This window comes from Rutilus rutilus (genome assembly GCF_951802725.1).
Source record: "Rutilus rutilus genome assembly, chromosome: 4".
Lineage (NCBI taxonomy): Eukaryota > Metazoa > Chordata > Actinopteri > Cypriniformes > Leuciscidae > Rutilus > Rutilus rutilus.
The window spans coordinates 57,501-80,000 of NC_140212.1; the positions used below are offsets into that span (position 1 = coordinate 57,501).

At 45.9% G+C, this 22,500-nt stretch overlaps 1 protein-coding gene and 1 long non-coding RNA gene across 5 annotated transcripts in view; both read right to left on the reverse strand.

Moving 5' to 3' along the window:
- LOC311289292 (tyrosine-protein phosphatase non-receptor type 12-like) overlaps nucleotides 1–22,500 on the reverse strand; it is a 36,540-nt gene that overhangs the window by 2,368 nt on the left and 11,672 nt on the right. The window contains exons 2-16 of one of the 3 annotated variants that reach the window (XM_084407142.1): nucleotides 22,097–22,205; nucleotides 21,849–21,925; nucleotides 21,475–21,570; nucleotides 20,774–20,812; nucleotides 19,933–20,004; nucleotides 19,430–19,489; nucleotides 18,005–18,147; nucleotides 17,135–17,201; nucleotides 16,984–17,061; nucleotides 16,793–16,891; nucleotides 11,630–11,715; nucleotides 10,756–11,479; nucleotides 2,721–2,799; nucleotides 2,072–2,118; nucleotides 412–454 (exon numbers count right to left, since the gene is read on the reverse strand). In XM_084407142.1, the coding sequence (XP_084263268.1) occupies nucleotides 412–454; nucleotides 2,072–2,118; nucleotides 2,721–2,799; nucleotides 10,756–11,479; nucleotides 11,630–11,715; nucleotides 16,793–16,891; nucleotides 16,984–17,061; nucleotides 17,135–17,201; nucleotides 18,005–18,147; nucleotides 19,430–19,489; nucleotides 19,933–20,004; nucleotides 20,774–20,812; nucleotides 21,475–21,570; nucleotides 21,849–21,925; nucleotides 22,097–22,205 (1,819 nt within the window). Of the gene's footprint in view, nucleotides 1–411; nucleotides 455–2,071; nucleotides 2,119–2,720; nucleotides 2,800–10,751; nucleotides 11,480–11,629; nucleotides 11,716–16,792; nucleotides 16,892–16,983; nucleotides 17,062–17,134; nucleotides 17,202–18,004; nucleotides 18,148–19,429; nucleotides 19,490–19,932; nucleotides 20,005–20,773; nucleotides 20,813–21,474; nucleotides 21,571–21,848; nucleotides 21,926–22,096; nucleotides 22,206–22,500 lie in introns of all 3 variants that reach the window. The other 2 variants (XM_084407143.1, XM_084407144.1) reach the window with 2 other exon arrangements.
- On the reverse strand, nucleotides 2,907–10,369 carry LOC311289293. 2 transcript variants are annotated; one of them, XR_014627101.1, is made up of 3 exons: nucleotides 9,653–10,369; nucleotides 9,088–9,616; nucleotides 2,907–4,102 (listed from the first exon to the last, which is right to left on the reverse strand). It is a non-coding gene; the product is annotated as an uncharacterized lncRNA (long non-coding RNA). The 2 variants fall into 2 exon arrangements; XR_014627102.1 differs by having other exon boundaries at nucleotides 9,088–9,381; nucleotides 9,418–10,369.

The window sequence follows — 22,500 nt, forward strand, 5'->3', positions numbered from 1 at the left end:
TAGTGTGAAGCCTCACAGACATGAGAAACAGGCCTGAAGAAACTAACCAATAAACTAACCAATTGGAATCGAAAGGAAATACTCTGATTATATAAAACAGATGAAAGGAGCATTTCTCTCTATAGTTCACTATAATACAGATGACGAGTCAGCAAACCTCAACATCCTCTCTGCAGCAACACTGACTCAGAAAACACTAGATTATTAATAAACAATTAACATGTCTTCTTGCCTTTTCCTCGACACATTCATAGTAAAAATAATAGTCTACAGGAAGTTCTTTCTGTACATTTAGGGTTACTTCCTGTTTCTCTCCCTCCATACACATGTTCTGAGTGAGAATCATTGGCCAAACCTGGCCAATATCAAACGATATCATGTGCAGTCCTGTGCATGTGTAGTGTGACGCACCGGTGTGTGGAGGAGCAGCAGGAGTGTGTGCGTCTCCGGATCCCTGTGAAGGAGAGAGCAGACGGTTACAGGTGTGTTTCAGAGCGGGCTCCAGTAGATGGACAGGTGTGTGTCTCACATGGGTGGGTGTGTGTGTGTCTCAGCCGTGTGTGTGTGTGTGTGTGTGTGTGTGTGTCTCAGCCGTGTGTGTGTGTGTGTGTGTGTGTGTGTGTGTGTGTGTGTGTGTCTCAGCCGGTTGTGTGTGTGTGTCTCAGCCGTGTGTGTGTGTGTGTGTGTGTGTGTCTCAGCCGTGTGTGTGTGTGTGTGTGTGTGTCTCAGCCGTGTGTGTGCGTGTGTGTCTCAGCCGTGTGTGTGTGTGTGTGTGTCTCAGCCGTGTGTGTGTGTGTGTGTGTGTGTGTGTGTGTGTGTGTCTCAGCCGTGTGTGTGTGTGTGACTAAGATTATTAAATATCAACCACTCCTAAACATAATTTCAGAGTTAGGTTATCAGAGCCAACTACTTGTGTTCATATTTGGCAGCTTAGGACACACACACAGGCTGGTTGTAAGAGGGCTTCAACAACTAGGGATGCCCAAAAGTGCTACGGAATCGCGCTGACCATCACGAAGAGAGAGAGAGAGTAGCTAACGTTACTTCTACTGTGTTTACGCCACGGGAATACTCGGCTTGGCATTTTGAAATATTTATATAATATTTATGTTTATTTGGCCGTTTAGGCTCGCAACCGAAGACAAAGACTATGCTTGTCCGTGTTGCGCTCGCGCACAGCATCCTGTCAGTACAATTCAGGTCTCTTTCGCGACTTATCGCGCTTTTAATATTTCTTTTCAATATAAAGCACATCCTGCTCTTTTCTTTCTCATTCATTCATGTTTTATTATTAATAACTTTAAACAGAATCGTCAACTGAAATCTGCGCGGATTATCAACAATACGACACATTTATAGGACATAAAGGGTCTCTGCGGCAAAAGTGAAAGTACCAGCGGCCAGCGGGTGAAATGTTTCGAAATGTCTCTTTGAACAGTAAAGCACCCGTTTCAATAAAAGGATATATTAAAGTTTATATAGCCTACTTTTACATTTTCGCTGCTGTTCTAAAATGATTTTCGCCATCACCTTAAACAAGCAGCAGCTGCTTGAATCCCAGTGCAGGAGCTGTAACTGTTAGGTTACCACAGAAACGTAAGCGGTTAGTTGATTGCTGTGGTGACTCGTGACACTCGCGAACAGCACTGAACACGCACGTCTTAATTTTTTTATCGTTCGTTGGTAAAGAGGGTGAGAGACCTTGCGAGCCACATGATTTTTGCCAGGTGTGGCTCGCGAGCCAGGTTCCCAACCACTGGTGTACACACGAACACGAACTGCCGTGAGACTGGGCTGGTCTCACAGGGTGGGGGCGTGGCATCACGATGGTGGCTCACCATCGTGATGTCGGTCAGCCATCACGATGGACGATGATATCGTCCATCGGCACAACCCTAGTGTGTGTGTGTGTCTCAGCCGTGTGTGTGTGTGTCTCAGATGTGTGTGTCCCAACCGTGTGTGTGTGTGTGTGTGTGTGTGTGTGTCTCAGATGTGTGTGTGTGTGTGTGTGTGTGTGTGTGTGTGTGTGTGTGTGTGTGTGTGTGTGTGTGTGTGTGTGTGTGTGTCTCACCTGCGGCTCGTCTGAAGCGGCTCCGGCCGGCGGCTCGTCTGAAGCGGCTGGAGGAACAGGTAAAGACACACACCGTTATAACATGAGCTCTGATGATGCGTTATTCCCCACTGACGACGTGTGAAGCTGCTGATAAACCTTTAATGACCATCAGTGATCAACTCACCGTAAACTCAACAAATCAACATCAGACACACACACACGCTGCTGAGATTCACCCAGAAACACACACACACCTGAGATTCACCCAGAAACACACACACACACACACACACACACACTAAACCACTGGGAACGCTGGGAAATTCATTCTCCATAAAAGCAGCTACTGTCTTTTATATTCTATAATGATCACGTCAGTCGCTGCGGGGCGTAACGGAGAGCTGAGATTCACTGTGTGTGAGAGTGTGAAAGTGTTTCAGAGAGTGTGTGTGAGTGTGTGTGTGTGTGTGTGTGTGTGTCATTACACTGATGTTCACCTAGAATCACAAGAACGAAACTAACAGTTAATTAAGTGACAGAAGTAAGTCTCCACTGTCTGAACTCTGAGCAGCACAGGATCCTCTTCACGACTGAAGCAGGAAGTGATGCGCTGCACGTGTGACTTTGAGCCTCTGCTGCCCTCGTGTGGCTGGTGAGAGACACGCACCTGTGGCCATTAGGAAGGACTCAGCGGTTCTCTCAGGAAGAGGAGGAGGAGAATCGTCACTGCCGTCACAGTCTGAGGCAGAAAGAGCACCGTTACCAACCACAGCACACACAATCAGACTATCCCGAGCATTTACCCAGTGTAGCGCAGCACCAACCCCAGACACAAGCCCCGATCGACCCATGAGAGTCAAGAACACACTCCCATCATGCCTTCAGCCCCACACCCTATTGAGTGACTAACCCTAGACAGGCAGCAGCTCAGAGGCAGAAGAGAACTGCATTTGATCAAGTGACCTGAAGACACCAGGAGCATCTCTGTACACATACACACACGCACGCACGCACGCACGTCCACTTCCTTAAGACCGACACTCTTAAGACCATCAATCTTGGTCTCATTCTGTCTGTGAACTCTGACACACAGTGACACACACTACTGCCACTCATCATGTCTGTGCGACATCACTGGCCACTAGCCTGATCAAATGAGAGTCACATGACTGGAAGGAAGTGAGAACCAGGAAAGGAAGCAGACGGATGAGTGTGTGAGGAGACGAGGGATCATACCTGACGCGGTGTGTGTGTGGAGACAAGGGATCATACCTGAGGCGGTGTGTGTGGGGAGACAAGGGATCATACCTGAGGCGGTGTGTGTGGGGAGACGAAGGATCATACCTGACGAGGTGTGTGTGAGGAGACGAGGGATCATACCTGATGAGGTGTGTGTGGGGAGACGAGGTGTGTGTGAGGAGACGAGGGATCATACCTGACGAGTTGTGTGTGTCGAGACGAGGGATCATACTTGACGCGGTGTGTGGAGACAAGGGATCATACCTGAGGCGGTGTGTGTGGGGAGACGAGGGATCATACCTGACGAGGTGTGTGTGTGTGTGGAGACGAAGGATCATACCTTACGAGGTGTGTGTGGGGAGACGAGGTGTGTGTGAGGAGACGAGGGATCATACCTGACGAGGTGTGTGTGTCGAGACGAGGGATCATACCTGACGCTGTGTGTGTGTGGAGACGAGGGATCATACCTGATGCTGTGTGTGTGTGGAGACGAAGGATCATACCTGACGAGGTGTGTGTGGGGAGACGAGGTGTGTGTGAGGAGACGAGGGATCATACCTGACGAGGTGTGTGTGTCGAGACGAGGGATCATACCTGACGCTGTGTGTGTGTGGAGACGAGGGATCATACCTCAGGCGGTGTGTGTGGGGAGACGAGGGATCATACCTGACGCAGTGTGTGTGGGGAGACGAGGGATCATACCTGACGCGGTGTGTGTGGGGAGACGAGGGATCATACCTGACGCGGTGTGTGTGTGGAGACAAGGGATCATACCTGAGGCGGTGTGTGTGGGGAGACGAAGGATCATACCTGACGAGGTGTGTGTGAGGAGACGAGGGATCATACCTGATAAGGTGTGTGTGGGGAGACGAGGTGTGTGTGAGGAGACGAGGGATCATACCTGACGAGTTGTGTGTGTCGAGACAAGGGATCATACCTGACGCGGTGTGTGTGTGTGGAGACAAGGGATCATACCTGAGGCGGTGTGTCAAGTCAAGTCAAGTCAAGTATATTTGTATAGCGCTTTTCACAATACAGATTGTATCAAAGCAGCTTCACAGTATTAAATTAAAATAATACAACAAGGTTTGTTTCTAGTGGAATTTATTGATAAAATCAAATTAGATATCCAGAATATCCCCAACTGAGCAAGCCAAAGGCAACAGGCAACAGTGGCAAGGAACCGAAAAACTCCATCAAGTGACCTAATAGTGTCCTAAAACTCCATCAGGTGACCCAATGGAGAAAAAAAAACCTTGGGAGAACCCAGGCTCAGTCGGGGGCCAGTTCTCCTCTGGCGTTTATTAACTAGAGGCCGGATTGTAATTTGGACTGTAAGATTAAAAATATTATATGAATGCCTGGCTGAAGAGATGCGACTTTAATCTAGTTTTAAACTGGGAGAGCGAGTCTGAGCAACGAACAGTATCAGGAAGGCTATTCCAGAGTTTTGGAGCTAAATGTGAAAATGCTCTCCCTCCTTTGGTGGTTCTGGATATCCTAGGTATGACCAAAAGCCTTGAATTTAGTGATCTTAAAGAGCGCGATGGATTATAGGGCGATAGAAGATCCGTTAAATAGACTGGAGCTAAGCCGTTTAGGGCTTTATAAGTCAGTAGCAATACCTTGTAATTAATACGGAACTTTATAGGTAACCAATGCAGTGATGATAAAATCGGTGTTATATGATCATATTTTCTTGATCTAGTAAGAACTCTAGCGGCGGCATTTTGGACTAACTGTAGCTTGTTAATTGAGGATGCAGGACAACCGGCTAATAAAGCATTACAGTAATCTAGTCTCGAGGTCATGAATGCATGAACTAACTTTTCTGCATCAGAAACTGATAGCATATTACGTAGCTTAGCAATGTTTCTAAGGTGGAAAAAGGCGGTTTTTGTAACATATGAAATATGATTTTTGAAAGACAGGTTGCAATCGAGTATAACACCCAGGTCTTTTACTGTAGAGGATAAAGTAACAGGACATCCTACTATATTAAAGTTGTATTGCGAGAGGTTTTGTGGGCGGTTTTTTGAACCGATAAGTAGTACCTCTGTTTTGTCTGGATTTAATAAAAGAAAATTACGCGTCATCCAATCTTTTATATCTTTAACACACTCTGTCAATTTGGATAATTTATCGTTTTCATCTGGCCGTGATGAAATATATATTTGAGTGTCATCAGCATAACAATGGAAACTAATTCCATGTTTCCTTATAATATTTCCAAGTGGCATCATATATACTGAGAATAATAGAGGGCCTAACACAGATCCCTGCGGCACTCCATAGTTTACTGGAGTTATGATCGATTTTTCTCCATTTAAATAGACAAAATGGTAGCGGTCAGATAAGTATGATCTAAACCAGCTTAATGCTTGTCCTTGAACACCAGTATAATTTTGTAGTCGATCTAAGAGTATTGTGTGATCTATAGTATCGAACGCAGCACTAAGATCAAGTAAAACTAGTATTGAGATACAGCCTTGGTCAGAAGCTAAAAGTAAATCATTTGTGATTTTAACGAGCGCAGTTTCAGTGCTATGGTGCGGCCTGAAACCAGACTGAAACTTCTCATAGATATCATTTTCTTGCAAGAAAGAACACAATTGAGCGGACACCACTTTTTCTAATATTTTAGACATAAATGGAAGATTTGAAATGGGTCTATAATTTGCTAGGTTATTATGATCTAATTGTGGTTTCTTAATGAGAGGTTTTATAACTGCCAGTTTAAATGTTCTTGGAACATGACCTAAAGATAAAGACGAGTTAATAATATTAAGGAGAGGCTCTTCCACTACAGGTAACACTTCTTTCAGTAGTTTAGTTGGTATCGGATCTAATAAACATGTTGTTGTTTTAGAGGAAGTGATAAGTTTATTTAACTCTATTTGTTCTATAGTTGTAAAGCACTGTAATTGTTCTTGCGGGGTGATAATTAAGGCTGAATTATAAGGCGCAACTGAAGATTGAACGTTTACAATTGTGGTTCTGATGTTTTCTATTTTCTCAGTGAAGAACTTCATAAAATCATTACTACTAAACTGTAATGGGATATTTTGTTCGGGTGATGTCTGTTTATTTGTTAGTCTAGCCACGGTGTTAAATAAAAACCTTGGATTATTTTGGTTATTTTCTATTAGTTTGCGGAGGTGCTCAGCCCTGGCTGCTTTTAGGGCCTTTTTATAACGTGACATACTGTCTTTCCACGCGATTCTAAAGACCTCTAAATTAGTTTGTTTCCATTTACGCTCTAAAATACGGGTTTCTCTCTTTAGAACATGCGTGGTATTGTTGTACCACGGTGCTTTAATTTTCTCTCTGACCTTTTTTAATCTAATAGGTGCAACAACATCCAATGTTCTAGAGAGAATAGTGCTCATAGTGCTAGTTAGTTCTTCTAGTTCATCTGTTTGTTTGGGTTCAGGCAGCAGCTGAGACAGATCGGATAAGCAATTTGAGAAATTATCTATGGTGGATGGAAGGATTGTTCTGCCTGGTTGATAACGCGGCGCTGCATGACATATTACAGCAGTACGTAATATGCAAGTTACCATGTAATGGTCAGTGACTTCATCACTTTGCGGTATAATATCTATATCGGTTGGATCGGTTCCATGTGATATAATTAAATCGAGTGTATGATTAAGACGATGAGTTGGTCCGGTGACGTTTTGCTTGACCCCAAATGAATTTAATAAATCTGTAAACGCAGCCCCTAACGCATCATTTGGATTATCTACGTGTATGTTAAAATCTCCAACAATTAATGCTTTATCGACATTGACTAATAGGTCTGAGAGAAAATCTGCAAACTCTTTTAGGAAATCAGCGTAAGGCCCAGGCGGTCTATATACGGTAGCCAAGGCTAGAGATAATAGGGATGTTTTTCTAACATCTAAGAGCGTAACATTTAGTACAAGTACTTCAAACGAAATAAACTTATAACCCGCTTTCTGAGTAACATTGAGAATATCTCTATAAATTGTCGCAACACCACCGCCACGACCAATTAGACGGGGCTCATGCTTATAGGAGTATCCAGGAGGAGCAGACTCATTTAGACCGAAATAATCATTTGGTTTAAGCCAGGTTTCAGTTAGGCAAAGTACATCGAAGCTATTATCTGTGACTATTTCATTTACAATAACTGCCTTAGGTGTGAGTGATCTAATGTTTAGAAGACCTAGCTTTAGAAATTGTTTTTGTTTACTAATAGCAACATTTTCTGTTTTAATAACAATTAGATTTTTCCTAGATCCTGCAGTAGATATATTATTTGATCTCACTAAACGAGGAATAGACACGGTTTCTATGCAATATTCTACACTAGTATTTATATCAGTTAAATTGGTGCAGCAGAGACTATGATTTGGACTTTTGGTTACTAGTCAAAAGGTATTTAACATTTTGGAGATGTTATCCGACAGAAGATCTGCTCCGAATCTGCTTGGGTGTAAGCCATCGGCACGGAAAAGCCTAGGACGCTCCCAAAACAGATTCCAATTATTTACAAAGAGCAGTTTCTGCTCATTGCACCATGACATTAACCATTCATTTAGCGCAAATAATCTGCTAAACTTTTCATGTCCTAGTCGGTACGTGGGAAGCGGTCCTGACACTATGATCGTTGTTTCAGGCGATGTGCTGCGTACCGTATCGATCAGATTCCTGAAGTCTTTCTTCAGAATCTCTGTCTGGCGCATCCTGATGTCGTTCACTCCCGCGTGGAGGACAACAGTTCCGACGCGCTCGTCACCGTTCAGAATCTCGGGAACGTGAGTAGCGATTTCAGAAACACGAGCACCAGGAAAGCAGTGACTGTGCACCTTACTTTTACCTAACGTTGCGCGTACGTGCCGAATGATGGAATCGCCGATGATCACAGCATCGCGTTCTGTTTCGCGAAGAGGGGAGAAGCGGTTTTGTGTGGATAACTCGAAAACCGGGAGGGTCGGAGAGAGTCTTGGTCTAGACCTGACTCGCGTCTTCCGCTGCGGAACCACCCAGGCTTCGTGGTGGCGTGTTGGAGCCGGAGTGAACGAGACCATGGCTGATCGCGACCTCGGCGCTCGGGACCTATGTTGAGAAACGCACGGAGTAGACGAAGTCGGAGTCAGCGGGTTAGTAACGTTAATCTCTGATTTGTGTGCATCGGCGCGTGATGTTTCAAGAGCTAACCGCCGGTCTATCAGCTCGGCTTGTCTCAATAAAAGGTCGTGGATCTGTTTCTCAACAGCTTCCAGCTCAGACTGCAGTGCGTGCAGCTCAAATGTGTCCTCACCTGCACCAAAAGGTAGACTACTTTCATCTGATATATTCGCCATTTTAACAGATGGACAGTAAGTTAGCAACGAAGCTACCAGTGATGCTATCAATATTAATACTAATTTATGACTGAAGTTTTAGATATAATCCGTCTTTTTAGTGGTACGGGTGTAGAGTAGACGCACGATAGGCGAAAAATGTTTGTAAGTGAGTGTTGAGAAGACGCGTTCAGCCGTGATCCACGGGAGTAACCTATAGGAGTATCCAGCGTTGGATCACTAATAGGCTTGAGACGCGTCTGCTCAACAGTCCGCGTTGTAACTATGAGGGTTGAGCAGTAGTGCTTCTCAGTGAGGTAAAGTAGAAAATGTTTGTTGTAAGTTTAAAGAATAAAATCAAGATTTATAAATCAAATCGATGGAGCTCCAAAGACAACAACGCGTTCAGACGCGACGCATGCGCATTCGAAAATAACACAACCTCGTGAGTGTGGGTGTGTGTGGGGAGACGAGGGATCATACCTGACGAGGTGTGTGTGTGTGTGGAGACGAAGGATCATACCTTACGAGGTGTGTGTGGGGAGACGAGGTGTGTGTGAGGAGACGATGGATCATACCTGACGAGGTGTGTGTGTCGAGACGAGGGATCATACCTGACGCTGTGTGTGTGTGGAGACGAGGGATCATACCTGACGCTGTGTGTGTGTGGAGACGAAGGATCATACCTGACGAGGTGTGTGTGGGGAGACGAGGTGTGTGTGAGGAGACGAGGGATCATACCTGACGAGGTGTGTGTGTCGAGACGAGGGATCATACCTGACGCTGTGTGTGTGTGGAGACGAGGGATCATACCTCAGGCGGTGTGTGTGGGGAGACGAGGGATCATACCTGACGCAGTGTGTGTGTGGAGACGAGGGATCATACCTGACGCGGTGTGTGTGGGGAGACGAGGGATCATACCTGACGAGGTGTGTGTGGGGAGACGAGGTGTGTGTGAGGAGACGAGGGATCATACCTGACGAGGTGTGTGTGTCGAGACGAGGGATCATACCTGACGCTGTGTGTGTGTGGAGACGAGGGATCATACCTCAGGCGGTGTGTGTGGGGAGACGAGGGATCATACCTGACGCGGTGTGTGTGTGGAGACGAGGGATCATACCTGACGCGGTGTGTGTGGGGAGACGAGGGATCATACCTAACGCGGTGTGTGTGAGGAGACGAGGGATCATACCTGACGAGGTGTGTGTGGGGAGACGAGGGATCATACCTGACGCAGTGTGTGTGTGGAGACGAGGGATCATACCTGACGCGGTGTGTGTGTGGAGACGAAGGATCATACCTGACGAGGTGTGTGTGGGGAGACGAGGTGTGTGTGAGGAGACGAGGGATCATACCTGACGAGGTGTGTGTGTCGAGACGAGGGATCATACCTGACGCTGTGTGTGTGTGGAGACGAGGGATCATACCTCAGGCGGTGTGTGTGGGGAGACGAGGGATCATACCTGACGCGGTGTGTGTGTGGAGACGAGGGATCATACCTGACGCGGTGTGTGTGGGGAGACGAGGGATCATACCTAACGCGGTGTGTGTGAGGAGACGAGGGATCATACCTGACGAGGTGTGTGTGGGGAGACGAGGGATCATACCTGACGCGATGTGTGTGAGGAGACGAGGGATCATACCTGCCGAGCTGTGTGTGGGGAGACGAGGGATCATTCCTGACGAGGTGTGTGTGTGGAGACGAGGGATCATACCTGACGAGGTGTGTGTGGGGAGACGAGGGATCATACCTGACGAGGTGTGTGTGAGGAGACGAGGGATCATACCTGAGGCGGTGTGTGTGTGGAGACGAGGGATCATACCTGAGGCGGTGTGTGTGTGGAGACGAGGGATCATACCTGACGAGGTGTGTGTGAGGAGACGAGGGATCATACCTGAGGCGGTGTGTGTGTGGAGACGAGGGATCATACCTGACGCAGTGTGTGTGAGGAGACAAGGGATCATACCTGAGGTGGTGTGTGTGTGGAGACGAGGGATCATACCTGAGGCGGTGTGTGTGTGGAGACGAGGGATCATACCTGAGGCGGTGTGTGTGAGGAGACAAGGGATCATACCTGACGCAGTGTGTGTGTGGAGACGAGGGATCATACCTGAGGCGGTGTGTGTGTGGAGACGAGGGATCATACCTGAGGCGGTGTGTGTGAGGAGACTCTGGCCAGCGATGGACATCGTTGTGACCCTGCGTGGGACTCGATCACTCTGCTGCACCACTGGTAACGTTGAGATCCCGGAGAGAGTGTCGTCAGGGGAGTCGGAGTGCAGTGGGTTGGTGAAGCTCAGCGCAGCTCTGGCGGGAACAGCAGGACTGGGCGATCGCTCGGCTCTTGTGGGACTGGACTGGGCCGGACTCCTCTCGCTCCTCAGAGGCGGGTGATCGGGACTGGACCGGGCTGGATCCCTCTCGCCCCTCAGAGGCAGGTGATTGGGACTGGACCGGGCCGGACTCCTCTCGCCCCTCAGAGGCAGGTGATTGGGCCGTGGCGGGTCGCTCTCCTCACACTGGGAGCTGCTGCTGGTGTCAGAGCGCTTGAAGGCGTGCGACCGCTGAAGAACGCTGTTCCCCTCGAAGCTGATCGGGCCCTCCTGCAGCGGGACCTTCTTGATCTCGATGCTCAGCTTGCGCTCGGGACGCCGGTCCTCGGGGGGGGACGCTGGCCTGCTGCTGTAGTTCTCGTTGAGGTCGGGCTTCTGCTCCAGCACGTGCAGGATGGGTTTGGGATGGTAGCGGTCATTGTCCTGCCGCGCATGTGTGACCGTGGGGAAGGCGGAGGGCGGAGACGGTGTGAGGATGGGCGGCACCGGGTGCGGCTCCGGAGGCTGCAGAATCTCCTCCTTCACGTCACCCTCCGGATTACTGAGAGAGAGGAAAACATGAGCTTTATCTCTGATCACATGGGTTACATCAAACATGTTCTCAAAATATTTCAAATTAATCAAAAACACACATTGTTTGAAACAATATCTTCAGTTTCAGACGGTCTGAAGTTCATGGGTCGATTCTTACCTGCGGATACGGGGCGGTTTGGGAGGCGGCGAATCCCATCGTTCCTCGTCTGAATTCTGACCGAGTTTTTCTGGGCTGCCCTCTTCCTGTGGTTGGAGAGAGAGTGTGAATGTATGTGTGAAAAGGAGCAAGTGAGGATTGCTTAGGTAGCTAGCTTGAAGCCAATGGAACTGTCGGTAAGAACAGGTCCAGTCTAGTCAACTCAGGTATGGAAGTCTTTAATACACATCCAAGCCGGTATTGTATGCATCTGTATGTATGTGTGTGTGGTTTATGGTTATTTACGCACACGCAGGAAAAACAAAGAAAGGAGAAAAAACTAAAATAAAGCCTGATAGGGTCCTAATTGGCTTGATCGGGTGGGTGGAGCTAGAGGTTAACAGGGAAATTAACAGGCTAAGAGGGGTGTGGCACTTGCTTTGAGGGTGCAGCTTAGGGACACAACAACTTCTCAACATCCGCCCCCAAATCTGTATGGCAAATTTGACAAATCAGGGGGGATCAGATAGGGCCGGGAGAGGGATGAGGCAGGCAACGGGCCTTGTAGATGTCCTGTCCTTGACTTGACATCAGCAACCCTACAATAGCCATCCTTGCTGGGATGAAGGGAGATAACTATTTATTTATTTAATTAGTTTATTTGTCAGGGACAATGTACAAAATACATTAATCTCACAAAAAGATGTTTTGTACCAGAGTTAGCAAATGCTAGTTTCCATCTGCAGTCCCCGGGCAGGTGCACACAATATTAAAACATTACATTACAAATAACTGTCAGTAGCACTAACAAATACATGCAATATTAGTTAAACAATGATCATTTAAAACTAATCAAATGTTTAAATGAAAAACTAATCAAAAAACCATCACAGCCTAAAATATATACAACATAATCAAAAACATTTACTTCAATATTACATTTCCCGCTGACCATTGGGATCTGGTAAGTTGAGGATCTAGAATCAGAACAACAGTGTTAGGTTGCAGGTTAGGATGGTCTGTGTGCCACTTCTGTCTGGACTGAAGAGAGGGAAGGTAATTTCTGAGGAAATGGGCCCAAAAATGATCAGAAAGGATCTGACTGTGACGCCATTGACGGCGACTGTGCAGCTCAGTCTGGATGTATTACCAGAGGAAGGGAAGCATCATGCCACCCCATCAGCAGCAAGTTAGGGATCACAGGGTCAGGATCAGCAATGTCAAATGACACATAGCCTATGGGAAGGAATCGTTGTTTTTTGGGAGAAACGTGGGACCTCGCCATGAGGAAGGACACATTCCCTTGCTGCTGATCATCTTCTGCGCGCATGTAGGCAACCCCACCATAGGACTTCTCTGATGCATCACAGAAAATGTGAAGGTCTTGAGTGGCTAAGGAAGTGTCTACTGACTGAGGTGTGAGGCAGCGAGGCAAAGTGATGGTGGAGAGGTTAGGGAGTTAATTTTCTCATGAAAGCTAGGCTTCTAAGAGATCACGAAGGAGATTTGGGTCATCCCATTCTCATGCCTTTCCCCAAAAGTGCTGGACGTACTGGCTAGCAAGAACTCTGTAAATATGGTGCATAGTTGGAGTGGTAGGTTCAATGGCTTTGTGCCTGTATCTGAGGTTATCTGTATTGCAGTTCCAGAGGAGGCCTAGAGTAAACTCTAAGGGGTTAAAGGAAAGGATGGTGTGATAATCAGAACTCAGTTTGTTCTGACCTGGCTTCAGGAGGTAGGTCACAGATGACCTGAGGATCATTACTGCCCCATTGTCTGATTTCGAAGCCACCAGAGGAGAGGGTAGTGCGCAGGCTGTAAAGATCTGACTTCCAGTTATCCACGTAGAAGTTATTGTGCATGGAATGGTGAATGCACTCATCTGCCTGAGCATCTTTGATGATCCTCTGGAGGATGTAAATGGCACAAGCAAGGGCTTGAGATTGTGCCAAAGGGGATAACTTGCCATTCATACACAGTTGGAGGAGCACAGTCCAGGTCACACCAGAGGAACCGCAGGAGAGGTTTATCCTGGGGTAACAGGCGCACATGGAGAAACATTTAAATTAATGTCTCCACTGATTGCAGTCTTGTGCTGCCTAAAACGGAGCAGAACTCCAAGGAAGGAAGGCCCGAGGATTGGTCCAGGATGTAACTGTGAATTCAGGCACTGATTTCGGTAGGAGAAGGAACAATCAAACAGTGCAATCTTTACCATTGTGATGCAAAATGTGTTGGGGTATGAACTAGGACTTCAGGGGCATCTTCTATATCAGATGATGACAATTTCTTGACACATCCAGAATTAACTCATTTCTGGATCTTTCTGGTATAGGTCTCTGCCTGTTGTGTGTTATGAAGTAGTCACCCTTTCACAGCAGCGGAGACAGGACATAACTGCCTTCTAGGGGGCCAGGGGTCTACACAGAGGAGAGGTGCCGCATATCGTAGGACGCCATCAACAGGTGTTCTGATGGTTTGTGTCTCAAGTTGGTGCATTGCCTCTTGATCCTGTTTGGAACGAACCACAGCTTTCATGCTTCTCCGAGGTAATGCATCCAGCTGCCAGAGTTTCTGTACATTATGGTGGACATCTTCAGGTGGGCATTTAAAGGAGATATAGTGAGAACAAGTAGAGGGAAAGCTAGAGAGATCTCTTGCAGGACCCTGCAGTATCCAGCCGAGCCGGGTCTTGATTGCTACAGGGGCTCCAGGAGAGCCTAATTTCACAGGTTGTGTAGGGATGATAAGGTCAAGTCAAGTCAAGTATATTTGTATAGCGCTTTTCACAATACAGATTGTATCAAAGCAGCTTCACAGTATTAAATTAAAATAATACAACAAGGTTTGTTTCTAGTGGAATTTATTGATTGATAAAATTAAATATCCCCAAAATAACAAAAGGTGTGTATGATCAGCCCCTAGAAGGAGCAGGGGTCTTACTTTATTAAGCTGTTTGAGAGGTCCTTCAAAGCAAGCTGTCTAGGTTGACCATAACGCTCATCTAGGGCTCGTATAGCTTGAGTGTAAAGATCTGGGGCATAAACATAAACCAATGCAAGTCGCCTCTCCTGGTCTACCTTTAGATGATCCAACAGGATGTGGTTATATTGCTCTGGTTCTCTTGGATCTAACAAGTTGGATTGGGCCATATTTAGCATCATGTACTGGCTTTCATCCTCCCTTGTGAGATCAGGGTAAGAAGGACCTTCTACCCTCCTATAGTTTAACTGTAGGGGGCCAATAGGAGGCACTAGCTGGCTTAGAGGGGCAGCCGACGTCAGGTGGTGGGACTGCAAAATGAAAGGCTGGTATGCCGGCTGGACAGAATAGGACAAAACACCAGGCATAGGTTGATGTGGCAGTGTATAGGCTGGGTGCATGGGGTTATACGAGGCTTGTACTTGAGTTGCGTGAACTGCAAGGACTGTGGCATAGGATGGTTGAGAGTGGCACGGCTGACAGGAGGAGGAGACGGAAGAGGACGGAGGCCTAAGTTCCTCTGTAGTCTGACAGGCTTGTGGTGATACTGCTGGTTGAAGGTTAAGATTATCAGGGAAAGGGGATGGTAAGCAAGACAAGAGTGCAGTCTGAGTATCAGGAATGGGAGCTATTGGAGAGGTATGTGCGGGCTTAACATCAGTGGTTTGCACTCTCGCAGATAGGACAGGTGAGTAAGGGTGTGGATTGTCCTCCTGAATGTCTCCTTCCGTGGACAGTTCCAACGCTGGCTCTTCCTCAGACTCCTCCTTTCCAGGGTTGATGAGGACCAGTGCCAGAAATATCTGCAGGATGAAGCGGTTGTTCTTGTGCTTCTGCTGTAGGTTGTGACCGCTGATGATATTGCAGGATGAAATCATCATAACGTGCGGGGAGCTGGGCTCATACTGACACAATGAGGGAAGGGAGTGACTAGACATATCCACTGATCATCAATGACCTCCAGCTCAAAGGACCATAAAAAGGAGTAAGGGGGATTGCTTAGGTAGCTATCTTGAAGCCAATGGGACTGTCGGAAAGAACAGATCCAGTCTAGTCAGCTAAGGTATGCAAGTGTTTATTACGCATCCAAGCCGGTATTGTATGTGTCTATGTATGTGTGTCCGTGTAGTTTATGGTCAATTACACACACGCAGGAAAAACAAAGGAGAAAAAAACAGGTGCAGCTAATAAAGCCTGATAGGGTCCTAATCGGCTTGATCGGGTGGGTGGAGCTAGAGGTTAACAGGGAAATTAACAGGCTAAGAGGGGTGTGGCACTTGCTTTGATGATGCAGCTTAAGGCGGACATACACTGTGTGATTTTTCGTCCGATTTTGAGCCGAATTCTGACGAATCACTGACTCTTTTTCGAGTCAGGCCGATTTTCTGCTTTGTCGTGCAGTGTTCGTGCAGTGTACAGGGGGAAACGAGGCGATTAACCTCTCCCGACTGGCAATCGGCTGGTCGGAAGAATTTCTGGCATGTCAGAAATTTTGGTCGCTCCTCATGACTATATCGCATTGTAAACGATTGCGCCCTAAACTGCCCTAAACCTAAACCTGTTTTTTTCCCTCACTGCGCCTGCGCGAAATCAAAAGTTTAACCATTTAATCTGCAGCAAGAAAGAAAATGAAAAGAGGGAGATCTTAATTTCTGTAGCTATCATACTAGCTACAAATTACTGTTGCTTACCTCCAGTTCGTGTTGCAAAATGGATAAACCATATTACCCACGTCTTCCAAGCCACCTGTGATGTAGTGACACCGTGCCTCTTATTAATTTGTTAAACAAACTGTTTTTGAAATAAAGCTGTTTTGACTAATTATTGCAATGTTCGGATTAATAATAACTGTTAATAATTTTAATTATAGGCCTATAATTCATTGTAATCGACCTAAATCATCTTAATATTGAAGCTGATGCTTGTTTTGACAATATCTCTGGATACATGATATCGTCTATTGGCGCAACCCGGCACAGGGGTTCATCGTGCATATTTCACACGTATAGTGTGAGCAGTCGCAGCTCGACGTTCGGACCGTATAGTGTGAGCACATAAATCCTGAGCTTTAGCTTTACGTCGCATGCAATCTACTCGTTCAGTTTGAGTAGGTCCCTTGCTGAAATCACACAGTGTATGCCCGCCTTTAGGGACACAAAAACTTCAACAGTGTGTGTGTGTGTGTGTGTGTTTGTGTCTCACCATCCCATCTGTGAGCTCAGAGTTAGTCGGACTCTCCAGAAGCATCAGCTGTTTCTCAAAGAGTTGTGCAATGGCTCGATGAACCAGCTCGTACTGCTCCTGTCATACAGAGGGAGGTCAGAGGCGTGAGCGCAAAGTCTTTATTTAATACACTGAACCTGTAAGTTATTGTGTGTGAGCTGTTTATTTACTTTGGTCTGAACTGCAGAATGCCGCTGCGTCCTCATCTCCTGAATCAGCTGGAACACGTTAAAATCTTCAGGAATTCTCTGCAAAAAAACAGTGATGTCATCACTTCAGCGATGAGACTCAAGTGTGTGCGTGAGTGTGCTTGTGTGTTACCCCAGCTTTCAGCAGGTTCCAGGTGTAGTCGATGGCACAGATGGCTCCTGTTCGCCCACAGCCAGCGCTGTCAACACAAACACATGCAGTCACACGCTGATCACAGACACTCATTTCATATCAAACTAGTATACACATTATACAGCACAGATCAGATGGCCATCGCTCGCTCTTCTCACTCATCCGCATCTGTTCATCATCATCATCATCACTAACAGACTCAGATCAGTTTCTTCCCATCAGCTCCTGAACTCAGACTCTAATATGATATCACCCATTCAGCCCATAAACGCCTGACTTAAAATCACAGTGAAATCACAATGGACAATTCTTGTTTGATGGAATATTGCAGTGTTTGTTCTAGATGATTTATTGGTGCACATCATCATTAGTGTTAATAATATTGAATAAGAATAAGTTCCTCTTGCAGCATCTCTTCTCTTCTCTGATTATGTGGGCGGGGCAACCTGTCACTCACATGAGATCAGCCAATAGCAAACCACAACCATCAAATCAATTCCACACAGACACAATCAAGCACCGCCCACATTTGTTCTTGTTTCAGAAACGTTTCACTCGGATATGAGACCAAATAGAGGAGAAAAGGCCAGCGCAACTACTGTTTCATGCCGTCTTTAACCTAACCCTCAGCCTGTCATTAATCTGTGATTATTATCTATCAGAACGAAGCCAGAGAGAGTCACCGCTACCATTCATCATAAGAGCATGTGTGTGTCTCTGTCCGTCTGAGGAACGTCCACATCGGCTCGCAATCGTTACCAGAGCAAATGAAGACTGCTTGAGGTTCAGTAAGAATATATAAGAGGTCTTTCTGAACACAAGACCATCAGACACGAGCAGATCGGATACCTGCAATGGACACAGATGGGAACATCGTCGTGCTCCTGATATTCCCTCATCAGAGCGATCATATCCAAGATGGAATCGAATGATGACGGGACGTCGTGATCTGGCCAGTTCACATAATGGAACTGAGTCACTCGACGGGTTTCCTGACAGACGAGAGAAACACAGACACTGACAGTTACAAAAACTGAACTGATACAACAGACAGATGAAACCTTCCACACAGAGATTCCGGAAAATATACGGATAATGTGTCCCGTGATTTGGCCCGGGATCGTTTGATTTTAGTTCATTCACACTGCCAGTGATTTTCCAGAATCTGTGAGTCCGTTCACACACATCCCGTAAAGATCCCGTGAAGACACGTGGCGTCCGGATGTCACTGCGATGGCACGTGCGTTAGGGCTGTCAGAATGGCTGAAAAGCTAAATTCGAATTTCTTTCTTAAATATTAGCAAAACTCAAATTATATTCGAATTCTAAAGGCAATACTTAACGTTAGAGGAAAAAAGCACTGTATTGTCTCCTACGCCCACAAGAGGGCGCAAGCGAGCAAATAAACAAATATAAACCAAATCAAGCATCGCATCTTTTATTGAAATGAAATGACATTCACTTTTTAAAGTGCATTAACTTTTCAAACAATTGTTCTTAAATAAAATATAATTTCCTTAATGACAACGTGCATGCAAGGACAATTAGGCTACAATAGTGCATAAAACTGTGTTCGAGCATTAGTAACTGAGAAAACACACTTCAACACACAGCGTAATGAACTACATCAACACAAAATAGCAAACTGCCATTCAGAAACAATCCACTTGTACTCTCTACATCTACATATGATCTGAGCGAGTGCTGAGCACTTCTGTTGGCAGTGTTTCCAGCTGACGAACACACACACTCAGCTCTGACCCCAGCCAGGTGTGGTCAAGGAGGTCTTTTTTCCCACCAACCAAGAGGGGTTTTGTCAGCAGGAAGCCTTTTCACACCATTTATCAAATAAACAACGCACTACTGTATAAGCTAACAGAAAAAAACCTGCGTCAGCTACGTCATCATCATGTCTCGCGCACCTCTTGACACACCAAAATTTTGAATGCACGGTTTTTGCATTCGAATGTGTGGTGTGGTTTTTTTTTTCTACAAAAATTCTAAATTCAAATAATTTGTTGACAGCCCTAACGTGCGTCATCACTACGACACACTCCTGACGGCATTGGTCCTGGCTTTTGTTCACACAGGGCGTGTTCCGGGACTGATCCCGGCAATGTTACTTAGGTCCCCATCCCGGCATCAATCCCGGGACGTGTTTGTGTTCACACGGAAAGCAATTTTACGGCAACTTCCTGGGATTAACACGCTGTGTGAAATGGGCTGTGAGAGAGAGACACACACACACACAGAGAGAGAGAGAGAGAGACTCACGTGATCAAACTCCACTGTAAGTGTCCGGATGAAATAATCCGTCCTTGGCTGCTCAGACTCCTGAAAAACAAACATTTGTCTTTACTGATTCCTAACGGCTCGTCCCAAATGAGATTTCGTTTTTAGAAGGTTGTTCATGTGGCATTTTAAATGAAGCCCATATCAGACACTCTGATTACGCCTGAATTACGTTCTCAGATCTACATGAACCTGCTTGTGATGCGGTTTAATGTAAGGAGCACTAACACACGAAACTACTCGCACATAAAAAAAAACCAAAAAAAATCTTTAAATCAGACAATAGGAACTAAATTTGTTAACAAAAAAAAAGCTTTACACTTAACTGTTTTCAACCATATTGTGCCTAATTTACTAGACAAATGGTGAAAAATCACAGTAAATCTGACCGCTGCTCACAGTGAAGACCATTGAGGGAAAAATCTGATTTAATCCCACATGTGAAAGTTCCTCAGATCACGTTGGGAAAAGTAATGTGGACTCACACACGAGATCCTGAAGGGGCCGAACGTCACAGGCTCGTCTCCGAACACGGGGAAATAACGCTCACACTTCTTCTGCAAACGAAAGGGAGTGAAGAACATGTTTGTGTCTGTGAACTAGTGCTGGGGAAAACATATCGTTTTCTCGATTTTAATCGACTCATTTTTTCAAACCAGTATCGATTCTTAAATCCCAATAATCGATTAGTCTATCCTGTTTTCAGTTGATGAATGAGCGGGACATTGTAGCCAATAAATCCCAATAACTATGTGCTTTGTTACGTCTGATATAAAACAATGTCCATTTTATTACGAAATTCAAAAAAATTATATATATATATATATATATATACATATATATATATATATATATATATATACATATACATATATATATATATATATATACATATACATATACACACACACACACACATATACATATATAAAATTTTTGTATTTTTCAATATTTAATGCATGTTTGAATAAATCCGTCAAGGTTTTTTTTTTTACACAATTTAAATGTTTATATTTCAAGAAATGAATTGGAGTAGAATTATGTAATTGTCAAGGTAGTTTTATAACTTTATTATTATAAAAACTTCCTTGAGCGTAATTTAAGTGTTTGTATACAAATCAGTTCATTTTAACCTTCAGTATTACAGTAATGTACCGACTGACTCCCGTCTAGAGTTTTTCCATGTACTGTATCTGATATACATCCAAAATAATCTATATGGAATTGAGTCGAAATCGAATCATGAGATGTGTGTCTATACCCAGCTCTACTGTGATCCTGAGCTTTTATGACTGAACACAGAATCCACACTGAATTCATCCTTACCCGTCCCATCTCAAACTCTCGACACGCCATCGTGATGACCTGCAGAACAGGAAGACATGCGTCACTTTTGAGAACACTCACACTCACACTCACACTCACACTCACACTCACACTCACTTTCCACCAACTGCGGAACGGCTGTGGATCCACTCCAGAACGGTGGCGGAGTCTATAGGTCTATAGGTAAGTCAATGTGTGTATTTTCACTGATTCCAGAACGGCTGTGCTCCGACTCCGGCGATCCACAGCCCTCCGGAGCAGATACGCAGAGCTTCTATTTTTGCCGGATGCCGGAGAGCTCCAAAGCAATTCAGCACTTATATTGCGCGATCATACGTGAATTTGCGAGATCTCGTGGGTCCTCGTGCCTTCAGCTGTCAGTCACGGCCGCAGCCGTTCCACAACAAATCCAGACCTGGTGGGTATTGAAGGATGGCGGAGCACGCAGCCGACACGCAGCCGACACGCAGCCGACACGCAGCCGACACGCAGCCGACACGCAGCCGACACGCAGCCGACACGCAGCCGACACGCAGCCGACACGCAGCCGACACGCAGCCGACACGCAGCCGACACGCAGCCGACACGCAGCCGACACGCAGCCGACACGCAGTTGGTGGAAATCTGGGGTTACTCTCACTGTCACACTCACTGTCAGTCACTCTCACTCACACTCACTCTCACTCACTAGAATCACTCACCGCAACCCTGTATTCCCAGATCATCCTCCAGAAGTCCAGCACAGTGTTGGGCAGCGGACCCTGAGTGGCGATGTAGGCCTTCGGCCCATCTATTCCCTACACACACACACACACACACACACACACACAGACACCTGATCAACCACATGCGATCTACAGTCTCCACGGCTTCATCAGACTGTTTAAGCCAGACTCTAGTTGATGTTTATGTGTGTCACATCAGGGCAAAGATAAGAAACACTTCAGTTCAAGAGTCAAGAAAGCAAACAGCTGTTGAATGGAGAGTAACTATGATTGCGCTGATATACATGTCTGCATTCACACACACACACACACACTGAGGGGCGTCTGCAGAGACAGGAAGTCTTCAGTACCTTGATGAAGTTTGCATTGATGTAATCTGTGTCCTGGTTGGATGTTTTTAACGTCATCTTCACACGACTGTGGTCGACTGACGTGCGAGAGAAAGACAGTGTCAGCAGATACACACACACACCAGAAACAACAACACAAGCCTTCCTCACACTATCATCATCCTCATCTTTATCTGTTCATGAACAAACATCACTCGTGTGATCTCAGACGGACACATGTTAGCGCTGGATCATGAACGTTTACTCACACGGCAGAATGTCCTTGTATCGGTTCTTCTTCACGTTTTCCTCCTGTTCTCCTACATTTGTGGGGTAGATCTTCTCTGTTCTGTATTTGGTTGATAATCGGCGTAATCTCTGCAAAAGACACACAGAACAGCTTTAACAGAAGAAAGATTGTGTAAACCCACAGACATTTACAGCAGAGGAAACGAGTTCAGCGCTTCAGACGCAGGAGGAGTGAGTGCGAACACAACCGAGAAACAGAAGTTACTGTGGAGATTCTCAGATCAGCTGCAGGTTTGGACCATCAGCACTTTATTAGAGTGTTTATTAGTGTTTGTCATGTTTATGTGACACATCCACACAACATCCACTCAGATATAGTATATTCCTTTCTGTCAATAAACCACAAGTTCACTTGTGAGCGACA